This window comes from Pelophylax lessonae (genome assembly GCF_965119305.1).
Source record: "Pelophylax lessonae genome assembly, chromosome: 13".
In the NCBI taxonomy this organism is placed as follows: domain Eukaryota; kingdom Metazoa; phylum Chordata; class Amphibia; order Anura; family Ranidae; genus Pelophylax; species Pelophylax lessonae.
Genome location: NC_138780.1, coordinates 115198898 through 115214767, shown reverse-complemented (window position 1 = coordinate 115214767; position 15870 = coordinate 115198898). Strand labels below are relative to the sequence as shown.

Sequence of the window (15870 nt, the reverse complement as noted above, 5' to 3'; positions counted from 1 at the left end):
AATCGCACAGGTGATCAAATACCACCAAAAGAAAGCTCTGTTTGTGGGAAAAAAGGACATCAATTTTATTTAAGTACAGCGTCACACGACCTCGCAATTGTCCATTAAATTAAAGCAGTGCCGAATCGCAAAATATGGCCTGGTCATTAAGGGGGTAAATCCTGGTCCAGAAGTGGTTAATAACACTCTAAGTGTAAATTCACACTTGAAAATCACTTAATGAAATATCTTTGGTTGCTCTGGGCACCGCTCTGACATATCATAAAGTATCTGCTGAATTAGGCCCATGTTTGCTTCTGCATAGTTCATATATTAAGCTGTATTGTTTAGGCAAAACCAACCCTACACACGGCTGCATTCATCATCCTGAGAGAATTATTATCCAAAATGTCCAGGCTGCATGAATGAGCACAGCACAGGCACTTGTCTCTGAGGGCAATCTTCCCAAGTCAATCATGGCTGCCGTGTAAAACCTAGCTCCTCACGTGATGGGCGTCCTTACTCCCGGTTGGTGCTCTTGTGGCGCAGGCTGATGACGCTGTGACTTCGGCGCCGCAGCATCCAGTGAGGACAGGGAAGCGGAGCAGCTTTGTCTAGTCATGTCTCGGGGTTCTAGCGCGGGGTTTGACCGGCACATCACCATCTTCTCTCCTGAAGGGAGGCTCTACCAAGTAGGTGAGTGACCGCATCCCTCTCCTCCTCTCTAATCCTCACATCTCCAGCTGCTGTGTCACTGCCGGCCTGCACGAGCATGGAGAAGCCCAGTCATGTCATCTCTCTGCATGGAGCAGGCACACCATCGAAATGGCCTTTATGTGCTACATTTCAATCGAGGTGGAATTATAGGCAAAACCATTTACATTTTCAATAAAGTAACCTCTGTTATTTAATTATTTTCTATCTGTGTCCCATTGTGGAGATTTCTCTTCACTTCCTGTCCTACAGCAAAAACAGGAAGTGAGAGGAACTCTCTGGTTGTCACCAGAACTAGTGTCCCTATTGGAAGATATCCTCTCTATTCTTGGTCTGGGGACAGAACAACATTTTGGGATTTTCTTTCACTTTCACTCTCAGTAATAATAGTAAATGGGACACAGAGAGAGGAAATCTGCCCAATGGGGACACACACAGCAATTTATGTTGTCAGTGTGTGTATGTATAATATAGTAGAGATAAAATGAGAATCACATTATTTTTTTTTGCTTAAAATAAAGATCACATAACATCATCTTTCACATTATACAAAAAAAAAATTGGGCTAACTTTACTGTTTGTTTTTTTTTTTTATTCATTGAAGTATATTTTTTCCCAAAAAATTGTGTTTTAAAGACCGCTGCCCGAATACAGTGTGACATAAAATATTGCAACAACCGCCATTTTATTCTCAAGGGTCTCTGCTGAAAAAAATATCTATAATGTTTGGGGGCTCTGAGTAATTTTCTAGTAATACGGATTTTACCTTGTAAGCATCAAGTGTCAGAAAAAGGCTAAGGCTCCTTTCCCATGGTCCGCCTCCGTAGGCGGATCCATCCTGCTCAGCTGGGGATCGATACACTGATCCCCGCTGAGCAGGCGGATGACGGCTCCCTCTCCGTTCTGTGTGCGGAGAGGGAGGTGTCAGAGCCCCATGCATCTGTATGGGGGAATCGGATGAGAAAGGACCGCCTGTCCGCTCTCATCTGATCCGATCCCCTGGATGGATGGAAAATAGGGTTTCCATCCGTCTATATTTCACGGACAGGATCGGATGCGGGTGACAGCGGACATGTCACCGCTGACATCCGCTGCCCCATAGGGATGCATGGAGAATCAGATCTGCCTGAAAAACTGACAGGCAGATCTGATCTGATCGGATCGTTCATGTGAAACAACTCTTAAGCCCCGTACACACGTACTGATTGTCGGCCGTAAATATTCGGCAGACGACCGATCGGCCGATTGTAGGCTTGTTAGTATGATGCTGCCGACAGCGCATTTTCGGCCGAACAGAATCTGTCGTGCAGGCATTAAAATTTTTGTTGGCCAACACCAGAACGGCCGATTGTTCGCCAGTCAGTACAGATTTCGGCCGACAGACATTCCTTTGATCTAAAAGAACCGAAGGATACAATGCTTCTCTTTATCTCTCAGATCTGAGCAATGTTGTAATAAACTTGAATCATGGAAGTGCCGGTTCACATTGGTGCGATGCGGGAACCCTGCAAATCCACTGCAGTGCCCGCATCGCACCTGACTCTCAGGCAGTTCACACTGCCATATATAAACTGCTAGGAGTGTCAATACAAAGGTAACGACACCCCCAGATTAGGTTGCATAAGGCCGTGTGAACTGCCGGTTAGGACAGGAATCGGATCGCATAGATATGAACACCCATGTGATCTGATTCTGGTGCGGACCAAAAAAAAAGGGTTCTGTAAAATTTTGGTCCAAATGTGATGCAAATTCAGCCATATAACCTGTATGGCTGAATTTGCTTTGCATAGACATTGCATGTGATTTGCATAACATTGCGGTGCGAATCACATGCAATGTCTGACATTGCTATAGTGTGAACCAGCACTAAAGGAGTTGTAAAGGCAGAAGGTTTTTTTATCATTCTATGCATTAAGATAAAAAGCCTTCTGTCTGCAGCACCCCCAGAACCCCATATCTGTCCAGCAGTGTCCATGAGTCCCTTGGCTGAGACACAGCAGCGGCGCCATTGGCTCCTGCAGCTGTCAAAAAGCCAGCCAGCCAATCAGGAGAGAGAGAGGGTGCGGGACCGAACAGCAGCTCCGTGTTTGAATGGATGCTCGGGTGCTCCCATAGCAAGCTGCTTGCTGTGGGGGCACTCAACTGAAGAGAGGGGCCAGGAGCAGCAAAGAGGGACCCGAGAAGAGGAGGATCCAGGCTGCTCTGTGCTAAACCAACTTCACAGAGGAGGGAAGTATAACAGGTTTGTTATTTAAAAGAAAAAAAAAGAGAGACTTTACAATCACTTTAAGATCGTGAGGGGGGTTGAATCGAGATCATGATTTGTGAACGATTAATCGTGCAGCTCTTATTTATATTTATATTTATATATATATATATATATATATATATATATATATATATATATATTATGACTGATGCATTGGGGGGCATAGTCCACCTATCTCAGGATTTCACCTCACTGCCCCATTGGCTTAAATCGGGGGTCTTGAATTAAAAGTTGCGAAGGTCCAGTCAGTAAAATGTTTCTTCCATCAGAGGTCCAAATCTCACGTTTGCCTTATAACACATCACAGCACCCGTTACAATACAGTACCCCCTGTGCATTTCTGTCATCAGCCCCCCCCCCCACACTTCACATCAGTTTCTGCAACACATCACAACTCCCCCCTTAACACAGCCCCCCCGTGTCCCCATTGGAGAGGATTCCCATCACTCCCTGTCATGACAAGTGCTGGGATAAATCCCCAATAGGGACACATCCGGCATTCATGTGGTCCTGTACAGACAAAGAAATTTCCATGCGGATTCCCTATAAAGTGAGAGGAAAGAGCCAGAGAAAGTAATGGTAGCCGAGTTCTTTAACTTCTAACTTCAAGTTCAGACATCAAAGCCTCCACCTTTCAGACTACAATGCTCCACAACATATGGCATGTGCATTGTGCTCTACTGTGTGGGGGGAGGGGGGATTCAAAGAACTCTTTGCAATTTTCTCAATAAATGCAAGCATTCTGTGATTGGATGAGGGGAAGTTTGCAATGTTACCGCCCCGCTTCTTCACCTCATTCAGTCAGAGAAAGCCTTATGTTTAGTGAAATGGTGTTATGTGAATAGTCTGTAATCCCCTGTGTTCACTATGCAGCAGAGCAGCCGCTTGGAACAGGGCCCAAATGATAGCGGCAACAGAATATGGCATTTGCATATCTACATTTGTCATAACTAAAACAATATAACTATGCAAAAACGATCCATACCAAGATTAAAAGCATTTAAAAAGGTTATTTTTTTTTAAAATTAAAATAGCAAACCTCTTATGCTCCCCTGCTCTGTGCAGTCATATTGCATAGACTGGCCTTGGACCTCCACTTCTGGGGTCCTGGACTGCCGATCTTGGCTCCTCCTCTGCTGTGTCTGCCACCATAGCAAGCCACTTATAGCAGAGCAAGTGGCAAAACATTTTGTACCTTTAAATTGGTTGTAAATCCTTGCATATAGCCGGTGAAGTGACTGGCCCACAGAGATTAAATAAATCCTCCTACATAGATTTTACTTGTTTATCTGCAGTCTTCTCTTCTCTGCATCCATTCATATTGCTAAATATTTAAAGCTTGTCTGAGAGTTCAGAATAAAGGGGGCAGAGAGCTGAAGTCACACTGTGCAGAGCTCAGTTAGGAGAGCTCTGCAGAGCTGATTGGAAGGAAGGGTCACACAAGAGCTGAGGCTGTCAATCAGCTGGAGCTCCCTCCCCTGTCACCATTTTTGTCTTGGTGTCAGGAAAACTTGTCAGAAGGAACTTGTGCTGATAGCAAAGGAACAAAGTACATTATATAGAGGAATATGCTTTGTTCATATTTTATGTGTGAGGTTTACAACCATTTTAATGCAGGGTATATATTTAAGGTAAAAAAAAAAAACATTTTAGCTTTAGAACCACATTAAGGTTGCAGAAGAACGAATATCTAATGTAGACGCGGGAATATTTGTAACCAGAATGGACCGTGTATGTTGAGGGTGTAATCAGTTATTGCTGTTTTGAATATATTTGTCTTTCTTCAGTTAAAAATGCTGCCGTCCAAATTTGGTGTAAATAAAGAACATTCTTTATGCCATGTATGTATTACACAGCGTTTTTCTGAACACATACAACCGCTCAGGACCTATCCAGGGCCCACAATTTATATCCCCAACTAGAGCTGCACGATTCTGGATAAAATGAGAATCGCGATTTGTTTGCTTAGAATAAAGATCACGATTCTTGGCGTAACATCATCTTTTATATTGTACCAAAAAATTAGGTTTAGTGTTTAGTTCCTCTCCCCTCCTCCTCCTCCAAAAAGTAAGTCAGCAGCTACACATACTGTAGCTGCTGACTTTTAATATTAGGACACTTACCTGTCCTGGAGTCCAGCGATGTCAGCACCGCAGCCGATGTTTCCATTGTTTCCTTGCGGCTTCACAGCCGGGTTCCTACTGCGCACGCATGAAGCGCACTGCGCTCGGTAATTGGCCACAAGGGAGGATTAGGGGGCTGAACCTCGGCGAGGTCCGACAGAAGTGGGGTCAGGGTATCTGTTAAAAACAGGTACCCGCTCCCCCCTGAAAGGTGCCGGGGTGGGGGGAGGAGACAGATAAGTGGATTAATTAAAGTGTATTTTTACCCAAAAAACTGAGTTTGAAAGACTTCTGCACAAATGCCGTGTGACATAAAAGATTGCAACGATCGCCATTTTATTCTCGAGGGTCTCTGATAAAAAAAAAACATATATAATGTTTGGGCATTCTAAGTAATTTGCTAGCAAAAACTGATTGTAACTTGTAAGCAACAAGTGTCAGAAAAAGGCTTGGTCTTTAAGAGGTTAAACTGCCCTCACTTAGTGCCGGTTCACATTTGTGATGTGGGACGCTGCGGATGTTCCCGCATCGCATCCGCTTCCCTAGCAGTTCACACTTCCATATGCGATACGCTGGGGGTGTCAATTAAAAGTTAACGATCAGATCGCATATCGCAGTACGATCTGACGTTCACACAGAATCGGATCGCACTAGTGTGAACTGCCATGCGATCCAATTCTGCTGAGGACCAAAAAAAGGGTCCTGTGTGTCTTTTAGTGCGATTGCGGTGCGAATTCAGCCATACAAACTGTGTGGCTGAATTTTCACCGCACATACATTGCATGTAATTTTAGGAGCAGTGCGCTCCGAATTACATGCGATTTCTGTCATCGCACAAATGTGAACCTGCACTAACAGACGAAAGTTCATTCCTTTGATCTAAAAGAAGGAAATGATACATTGTAAAGCATTGTGTTTATAATTATCTAGGAGCCTTAAAAATGTTGATAAACATTTACCAGAGGCTCTTTTTTTTTTTTTTTTTTGACAGCTGTGAGTGAGCAGAGAACGGCTCTGTAGGAATCGAGGACATGCAGTTTTAGGATCATGAGGGGGGTGAATTGAGATCGTGTTTTTTTTTTTTTTTTTTTTTTTCCAACGATTGATCGTGCAGCTCTATCCCGAAACCACATAAATGCAATGGCTCATTTGGGTGGAATCCGCATAATCATGCAAAATCTGTTTTGTAAATAATATGACATTAGAAATGTGTATATAATTGTACAGGTATTCTTTGTTGGTGGCTTCCTTCACACAATCGCATTCAATGAAGGAACAGGACATCAGAAAGAAAATGCTGGTTTTATTTTTTTTTAAATTGTAGGTCTATCACATTTACAACTGTCAAAAAGAATGAATAGACCTTGGTCAGGGTAGAAATAGTAAATACATTTAAAGTATAAGGTACATTTTACATTTGCCAAGCTTTCATTTCTGTACAACATATACTAAAAGAGAAAGTGAAAGGAGCAGCAGCATTAGAACAGACACACCCAGTGAGCTCAGCAGTTTTCTGACAAAGGACACGAAGCCATCTTGGGGCCCATTTACACTGCAACACACATAAAAACGCACTTGTAGTGCGTTTTATATTTGTGTAAGTGTGTTTGGTGTGCACGTATGCCTGTTTTTGACATTTTTTCTGCATTTCTTTTATTTAGTTTTTTTTTAAGCATGCTTCCTCTGACTTGTGGATGAGAGGTGCATTTTTTTTTTTTTAAATCAGATAATTTTTATTAGAAGAACTTTTACATTACACACAACAGAAAAAACAAAAAGAAGAAAAAAGGAGTCACATCCAGTACAGTGCTCCCCTGCTGGGTATTAATAACACATAACAGTAAACAGTAATAATTGACACTGGTTCAATTTACAGACAAATTGTCCCAACCTCAGAGAAAACACAAATGCATAAAGTAGAATACACCCCTGAATCGGGGATCCCCCTAGGTTCAAGGAGAACATACCAGTGCACGCATCAGTGCCCCCAATCGGGTCCATGACCAGCAGAGCATCGTTAAAACTGGCCCCATCACATATGGAATATGCAACTGGACAAAAAGGAAAAAAAAAAAAAGAGAAAAGAGAAGAAAGAAGAGAAACACAGAGGAAAGAAAATTAGTGATCGATGGTGCAAACTCTGATCAACAGGGGGGGGCAGCAGAGGTATCCCCCCCCCAGCTGACAACCTCCCCACCCCACCAGGTAGAGAGAAGTATGTAGGCCATTCCTCCCCCACCTGCAAGATATCCATCCAGACCCAGCCTAAAATAAAAAAAAAAACATAAGATCTACTACAAACTCAAGGGGCCGAAGAAACAACCCCCCCCCAGGAATCTATTCGTGACCAGGTGTGGAGGCGCCAGGCCTGGCACATCCAACCAAGGCCCCCAAATGCGCTCAAACTTCATGGGACTCCCCCTATGCAGATAAGTCAGGTGCTCCCTGGCCAGTAGAGATTTGACCTCCTCCGTCCATTCCGCATGAGTAGGAGCAGACGGGGAAATCCACTTCCTCGCTATCAATTTGCGAGCAAGAAATGGCGTCCTAAGAATTGCCTCAAACACCCCCGGGGTATACAATTCCTCGTCTAGCCAGCCCAGTATGCAAAGCTTAGGGTCCTGAGGGAGCTTCAGCCCCCAGATGGTATTAATGGAGCAAAGTACTTCAGTCCAGTAGCGGTGTAGTTTTGGGCATCGCCACAGCATGTGAAGCAATGTGCCCTCATGTATCTTGCAGCGGGGACAGAACGGAGAATCCCTCCTGCCCCAGCTATGCAGACGCTGTGGGGTCCGATAAGTACGATGCAGTATGAATAGTTGCGTGAGGCGTTGTGAGGCCGACAAGGATACCTTGAGCACATTGTCAAGTATTCCTGTCCACTCCTCCGATGTCAGCGTCCCTAAGTCGTCCTCCCAAACCGATCTACATTTATACGTCATAGCTCGCGAAATCTGTTCCATAAAGGAAGAGTATAAGGAGGAAATTTGGCCCTTCTTCTCTGTAGAATTTACCAGGCTAAGGAGCAGAACCGGGCTACAAGGGCCCCACGAGGAGTCCCTGGCCTGCGCCGTAATGGCGTGCCGCAGTTGCAGATATTGGTAAAATAAGGTGTTAGGTAGCCCAAATTCAGCTCGAATAGCCTGGAAATCCTTAAGTGTATTCCCCTGTACAATTGTGAGATAAATCGGATGCCGTATCTCGCCCATTGCAGGGTATCCCGAAGGTTATCCAGCTCAGGGTAGTTGGCGTTATGTAGAATGCGGGAAAACTCGGAGAAACCTCTATAGGCAAAGTGACTCCGAGCCCTGCGCCAAACCTTGTCTATCAGAATCAGGGTCGGATGCTGGGGAAACGTACCCAGCTCCCCACTCTCCAAGGACTCCACAAGCGAATCCCCCACCAGGCAAGTTACAAGTATCCGGCGGACCGGGTCACCGTCAACGTCCCGTGACCAGCCCGTGAGATGCTGTAATTGGGAGGCTAAAAAGTAGTATAATGGGTTGGGAACCGCTAGACCCCCACTATCCTTGGTTTCCTGCAATGTCTCCAAGCGAATTCGGGAAGACTGCTTTTTCCATATAAGTGCACGGTAGACAGTGTTGAACTGTTTGAAAATGTGAATCGGTATCCAGACAGGGGCATTATGGAGAACATACAATAGTTGTGGATTCCAGATCATTTTAATAAGATTACACCTGCCTACCACCGACAGCGGCAACCTGACCCAGCTGGACAGCTTCTCCTTGAACCTACCCAACAACGGGGCCACATTGAGTTTAACATACTTCCGCAAATCAGGATGTACAATAATTCCCAGGTACCGGAATTCCGTCACCACCTGGACCTGAGACGCCAGGGGCGGCAAAGCAGCCTCCAACGGGTCCAACGGTAGCAGCACTGACTTGTCCCAATTGATCCGGAAGCCCGAGAAAGATCCAAACCGAGCGATCAGAGTCATCAATTCCACCAAAGAACCCGAGGTGTCCCCAAGGAACAGTAATGCATCATCAGCATATAGTGCAATTTTCTCCTCCCCATCCCCCCTCCTGAACCCCCGAATGGCCGAGTCGGCCCGGATAGCCGCTGCCAGAGGTTCCACCGCTAGGGCAAACAGCAGGGGCGACAAAGGGCAGCCCTGCCGCGTGCCCCTGTGCAGCGGAAACACCGGAGACAGCATATTATTGACCCTCACACATGCCACAGGGGCATTGTACAACAGTTTGATCCACGCTATAAACCTAGGTCCAAATCCCAGTCGCTCCAAGACCACCCAGAGATACTGCCACTCCACGCTATCAAAGGCCTTAGCCGCGTCAAGTGACAGTATGGCCCTGTTCCCACAGTTATCTGGCGGAATCTGCATGTTCAAGTACAGCCTTCGTATATTGGTTGCTGTGGATCGTCCTGGGATGAACCCAGACTGATCCCCATGTACAAGTTTAGAAATCACCTTAGACAGGCGATTGGCCAGTACCTTTGCAAAAAGTTTGAGATCCGACGTGAGGAGAGAGATGGGTCTATACGAATCAGGGCGGGTCGGATCCTTCCCAGGCTTCAATAGCACCACCACCACAGCCTCATACATAGAGGGAGGAAGCGACCCCCACCTCCGAGGAGGATTCAAGAGTGCGCAGGAGTTCCGGCAGCAGTACCCCACTAAATGCCTTATATACCTCGATAGGGAGCCCGTCCGTGCCCGGTGCCTTTGAGTTGGGATAATCCGCCAAGGCCTCCTGGAGTTCCTCCAATTTAATGGGAGAGTCCAGGAGAGTCCTATCAGCAGCAGTAAGCTGCGGTAGCCGGATGTCTTGAAGAAATGTGAGCAAGTCGTCCGGATCATAGGACACCTGGGAAGCGTAGAGGTCCCTAAAGAATATATTGAAACCTTGGAGAATAGACGGGGTGTCTGAGACCACATCCCCAGAGGGGAGCATTAACCTGTGTATTGTCGAGGGGGGCCTCTGCGCTCTCGATATGGTTGCAAGCATATGCCCAGTCTTTTCCCCTTCCTCAAAATATGCCTGTGACATGAAGAAACGCTTGTGAGCAGCCTGCTGTTGCTGGATGGAGCGGAAAAATCTCTGCGCCTCCAGCCAGCAATCTTGATTCTCCGCCGTGGGAGACGCCAGGAAGGCACACTCCGCCCGGAGCACTGCCTCACCAGCATCCCGAGCCCAGCGCCTGCTTTGAGATTTGACAGTTGAAATTTCCTTAATGCAAACACCCCTAACGAAGGCCTTCATGGCATCCCACACCATTCCCGGAGCTGCAGAGTGTCTGTTATCGGCAAAGAAATTAGTAAGGTGGGCAACAATCCGAGCGTGGTCAGGGAAGAGTGGAAGCCAGAACGGGTTCAGTTTCCACTGCCTAGGTAAACTGGGCCCCGGCAACCCGAGACTCACCAGCATCGGGGAGTGGTCAGATAGGCCACGCGCCAGATAGGTGACCTCGGGTGCATAAGAGAATAATAGGTCAGAGCCCAGGCTCAAATCAATACGGGACAGCGTAGAGTGAGACAAGGAGTGACAGGAGAAGCCCGCCTCCAAGGGGTGTCTGCTGCGCCAGATATCCACAAGTCCCAACTCCCCCAGAAACCTAGCAAAGGGAGTGGGAGTCCTGGATCCTCCGGGGCAAAATCGTTTAAGGGTGTCAAGGGTTGGGTCGAGAACATTATTGAAATCACCCACAGCCAACACTGGAAGCTGGGGGTGGGCACCTAAAAACCGGGACAGACACTCCAGCACCTCAAACGCAAATGGAGGAGGAACATATATATTAGCGATAATACATTTAAGAGTATCCCACACCCCCATAAGAAAAATAAATCTGCCCTGAGGGTCAATCGAAGATGCAAGGGTCTCGAATCTTGTGGAGGCTGACACTAGGATGGACACCCCCCTAGAGTACTGAGTATGAAAGGAGTGAAACTGCACCGGGAACTTGGAGGTGCGGATATTACCCACAGAATCATTAGTCAGATGAGTTTCTTGTAGGCAGACAATTGCAGGACTATGGTGTGACAAAAAAGTCCGTATAGCAGTACGCTTGCGAGGGTCCCCTAGGCCGCGTACATTCCAGGACATAAGAGTACCAGTTGGGCTAGCCATGGTGGGTATTCAACATAGGAGGGGCCGCCCGCATTTTGCAAGCAGGCCATGGGTAAATCTGCCCATAAGGAAATCCGGTGGGGGGCAAGAACACATTCTCAAGGAGGGCAGCCAGCTGTTCGACCGGAACGTGTTCAGCATATCCGTGCGTCACAGGTCGTGGGAGTGCACCATAATAAAAAAGACATGAGGACAAGAACAACGAAAGAAAAACAAACAAAATACAAACGATGAAAAAGAACACATGTGACGGTGAGCCCATAGGGCGGCTCCCGTCCAAACCCCGCAGGGAGACATCTGCCAACCCAGATGGCATGAGGGGGTTAATTGAAGAGGGCCCAAACTCGCACAGGCCATAGTCATAGGCCATTCCAGACGAAGCTTGGGTTAGAACTGCAAACTTGAAACTGCAAACTGTAATCCAGGTAAGATGCGTTTACCAGAACTCCGGAACAAGAAGAGGTAGTCGCTGGTTGGAGTACAGCTGTCCCATCACAAAAAGGATACGCACCCCGGCCGGGGCAATCTTCCAAAGGGTCCAGATACGTAGAGATGCAAAGTCCACATTGTGGCGCCCCTTACTCATCAGGAGCAGCGCGCTGACGTTGACGGAGGGTGGGTTCATGAATATCGAGCCAATTCACCGCGTCGGCAGCAGTATCAAAAAAGTGCGCTCTACCTTCCGCGGTGACCCGCAAACGAGCTGGGTATAGCATAGCATATATGAGTCCGAGGCGGCAGAGACGTTGCTTAACATCGGTGAATCTTGCTCGCTGCTTTTGGACTTCAGCAGAGAAGTCCGGGTAGAAAGACACCCGCACCCCATTAAACTTGACCTCTGCCTTTTCCCTGGCCAGCCTCAGCACCTTCTCCCTGTCCCTGAAGTGCAGCAGCTTGGCCAGCATGGGCCTGGGAGCGTTACCCGGCAGTGCCCTGGTGGGGACCCGATGGGCCCTTTCAACCGCAAACAGAGGCGAGAAGGATTGCCTGCCAAAGATGTCACAGAGCCAGGATTCAACAAACTCAGTGGGTTCTCTGCCCTCAACCTTCTCTGGGAGTCCCACAATGCGCACATTGTTGCGCCGCAAACGATTTTCCAAATCATCCGTCTTGTCCTTATTGATCTGGACCTGCCTCGCGGTTGTTCTTGAGTCAGTGATCAGCACCGGCAATTGGTCCTCCAGGTCACTAATACGGCTTTCCGCAGCAGTAGTGCGCTCACGGATCTTTTGTAGGTCTTGGCGAAGGAGAGCCACTTCTTCAGTGAGACCCCCCAACCGCTCCTGAACATTATTCACAGAGGCAGTACATTTGTGCACAGCACGAAGTATTTGGCTAAGTGTAGGTTGTTGTTCCTCCTCCGTCTCCCCCTCATCTGCGTCCAGGTCCCAGTCAGGCAGCACCGGCCGCGGAGCAGCCCCCAGGCCCTGCGAGACTGCCTCGGGGCGCCCCCCATTGTCAGCCTGAGCACAGTCCCCAGCCTCCTGATCCCTGAGTTCCGACAGCTTCTTGGCGTAAAGTAATATATCCCCAGCAGCGTCCTTACCTGCGGGACGGGTCGTTTTGGGCTTCACCGCAGCCTCTTTCTGCCTGTCAGGGCCACGCAGGACACGCTGTGGGGTTGATGGGCCAGCGCCATCTTGAAGCGCCGCCGAGACTGAACTGTCCTCCTTGGTCTTGCTGCCGCGAGTCATGGCGGTATTTCAGCAGGGGGGAGGGGGGGTGAGTCAGCACTGGTTCTCCTAATCAAGGCAGGTCAGGCTTGTAAGGCAGGAAAGGAGAGGGAGATGCGGCCCGGTGTATGGATGGGTAGCTGCAAGGGTTGTCACAGGCACAGAGCAGCACAGAGCCGGGACGTCACTACAGGGTTCCGAGGGTGGAGGGAGCAGCAGGAGGCAGTCCGGAACGTGCAGGAGACAGAGGGGCCAAAGAGACCAGGATCGGCAGCTCACCCGGTCCACGAACGTCCGCGCGCTTCCGCGATCGGCTGCCGGCCTCAGGAAAGTCCGCGGCTTCAGCCCCGACTAGGCCGCAAAACGGATCCCCGCAAATCCCAGTCTGAGACCAAAAATATAGGCAGGAGGCTGCACCCGGGGTGCGGGGGAGACACTAGGAGGTGGGATGGAGCCCGTAGATGGTCTGTGCGAGGAGGATGGCTGAAGATTGGTGGTCGCGGCGGCGGGGCTCACCCTGCAATCCTCCGGGATCTCTGGTATCCGGGCACGCAGCGGGGAGCAAGAGGCAGCAGGGTAATCACGGGGACCCCCAGAAGATGAACGGTCCGTGTTATGGTGTAATCCGGCCGGGGAAAAGAATGTAATTGCAGGATCAAGTACGGGAGCTCCGTGAGTCGAGTCCTCTCACATGCCCGGTTCGGCCACGCCCCCCCGAGAGGTGCATTTTGATGCATTTGTGCATCCCAGTGCAATATTATGTCAACCTGTTCCATAAAATTGCACTGCTATGGAACGCAGAGAAACAAAGGGTTCTGATGTGAACATGATATTTAGAAAGCCATAGTTTCCTAAGTGTTATTGCAGTTACAGTAATCCCCCGCTCCATCGCGGTTCAGTTTTTGCGGTCCCGGTAATTCGCGCTATTTTAATTAGGACCCATTAATTCAGATATCGCGGTCCCGGTAATTTGCGCTATTCTAATTAGGACCCATTAATTCGGATATCGCGGTAATATTTCGCCATTTCGCGGTTATGTAGCGGTGAATGAGAGAATCAGAGCGAGGCTGTGGTGGAACGCATGCCTCGCTCGTGGACCGCACCGAGCGCGGTGACGTTAGAGGGGGCGGTAACGCGATTCGGAGCATGTGCAGATGTGCTCCGTGCTCCTTTGCCAACTACAAGCAAGAATGCCACCCAAACGCCCATCATCTAAGGCTAAGGCTTCTGGCGAGCCAAAACAGAAGAGGAAGTTCCTTACAATTCAGGAGAAGGTGAAACTTCTTGATATGATAAAGGAAGGACAGAGTTATGCTGCTGTAGCCCGCCATTATGGTATGAATGAATCAACGATTCGATACATCAAAAAGGATGACAAGAATATCAGGGCAACTGCTGCACTGTCCATAAACCAAGCTGCAAAAAGAGTTGTTTCTTCCCGCAATAAAACCATTGTTAGGATGGAAACTGCATTGGCCATTTGGATCCAAGATTGCAGAAAAAAAAGCATCACATTGGATGGTAACATCATCAGGACACAGGCAAAGAAGCTGTACGACACTTTTGCCAATGAAGGAGGCTCTGAAGAAGGCTCTGCCGCAGCCGAACAGTCAGACAACGACAATCCTGATCAGCCTTCTACTTCTAGTACAGGTACATCTTCATCAGGAGACTTTTCTGCCAGCAAGGGGTGGTTTGACCGCTTCCAGAAACGCTATCAGTTGAAGAGTGTTTCATTGCAAGGTGAAGCTGCATCTGCCGACAAAGAAGCTGCTGAAAGGTACACCAATGAGACCTTCAAGAGTTTCATCGAGGAGGGTGGGTACAAACCAGAGCAAGTCTTTAATATGGATGAGACTGGCTTGTTCTGGAAGAGAATGCCCAAACGGACTTACATCATGAAGGAGGAAGCCCGAGCCCCTGGATTCAAGGCTTATAAGGACAGAGTAACCTTGGTTATGTGTGGAAATGCTGCTGGGTTTATGATCAAGCCAGCCCTGATCTACAAGGCCAAGAACCCCAGAGCATTGAAGCATAAAAACAAGAACCAGCTACCAGTCTATTGGATGCATAACCCTAAGGCTTGGATGACTAAACGCCTCACAACTGAGTGGTTCCATAATTGTTTCATCCCAGCCGTCAAGGTCTACCTTGCCGAACTTGGCCTTGATTTTAAAGTGCTTCTGCTGATGGATAATGCAGGAGGCCATGCCATGGATCTATCGTACGAAGGAGTGCAAGTTGAGTTCCTTCCACCCAACACCACGTCTTTAATTCAGCCTATGGACCAGGGTGTGATACGAGCATTCAAGGCGCTGTACACTCGCAACTCCTTGAATCATCTTGTTGAATCCATGAACAATGATGATAATTTCAATTTGAAGAACTACTGGCGTAATTACACCATTGCAACTTGTCTGGAGAACATACAAAAGGCCCTCAAGGAGATGAAGAAGGAGACCCTGCATGCCTGTTGGAAGAAGCTTTGGCCAGAAATTATTCATGAATATGAAGGGTTCTCTCCTGACGAAGTTCATCATTCAGCTGTGGACAAATCAATTAGGCTGGCGAAGTTGCTAGGAGGTGAAGGTTTTCAGGATATGACCCAGGACGATGTCAATGACCTAATTGAAACCCATTCAGCTCCACTAACCGATGAGGATCTGACAGAACTCACCAAGTCAGCGAGTGAGGAGGAAATGGAGGAACATGAGGGGGAGGATGAAGAGGAAGGCTTGTCAATTGAGCGCCTTGGCAGGGTCATGCGTACGGCCAATGACCTGAAACAGATGTTAGCTGATTGGGATCCTGACATGGTTCGTTCACTGCAGTTCCAAAACAGCATTGATGGAGCCATTCAGGTGTACAAGAACCTCCTCGCCCAAAAGAAGAAACACGCCCAGCAACTGCCTATAACTATGTTCTTCACAAAACAGAAGAAGGCCACATCCATCCCAAGTACCTCCACAGGCACCTCTGATGTAGAAGTGGAGGTCATGGAG

At 48.0% G+C, this 15870-nt stretch overlaps 1 protein-coding gene across 1 annotated transcript in view; it reads left to right on the top strand.

Moving 5' to 3' along the window:
• Positions 1-548: 548 nt before the first annotated feature.
• The window catches only part of PSMA6 (proteasome 20S subunit alpha 6), a 37201-nt gene continuing 21879 nt past the window's right edge, over positions 549-15870 (top strand). Inside the window, exon 1 of the mRNA XM_082242854.1 lies at positions 549-675. Coding sequence (XP_082098980.1) covers positions 600-675 — 76 coding nt within the window. The 5' untranslated portion in view covers positions 549-599. The remainder of the gene's footprint in view (positions 676-15870) is intronic.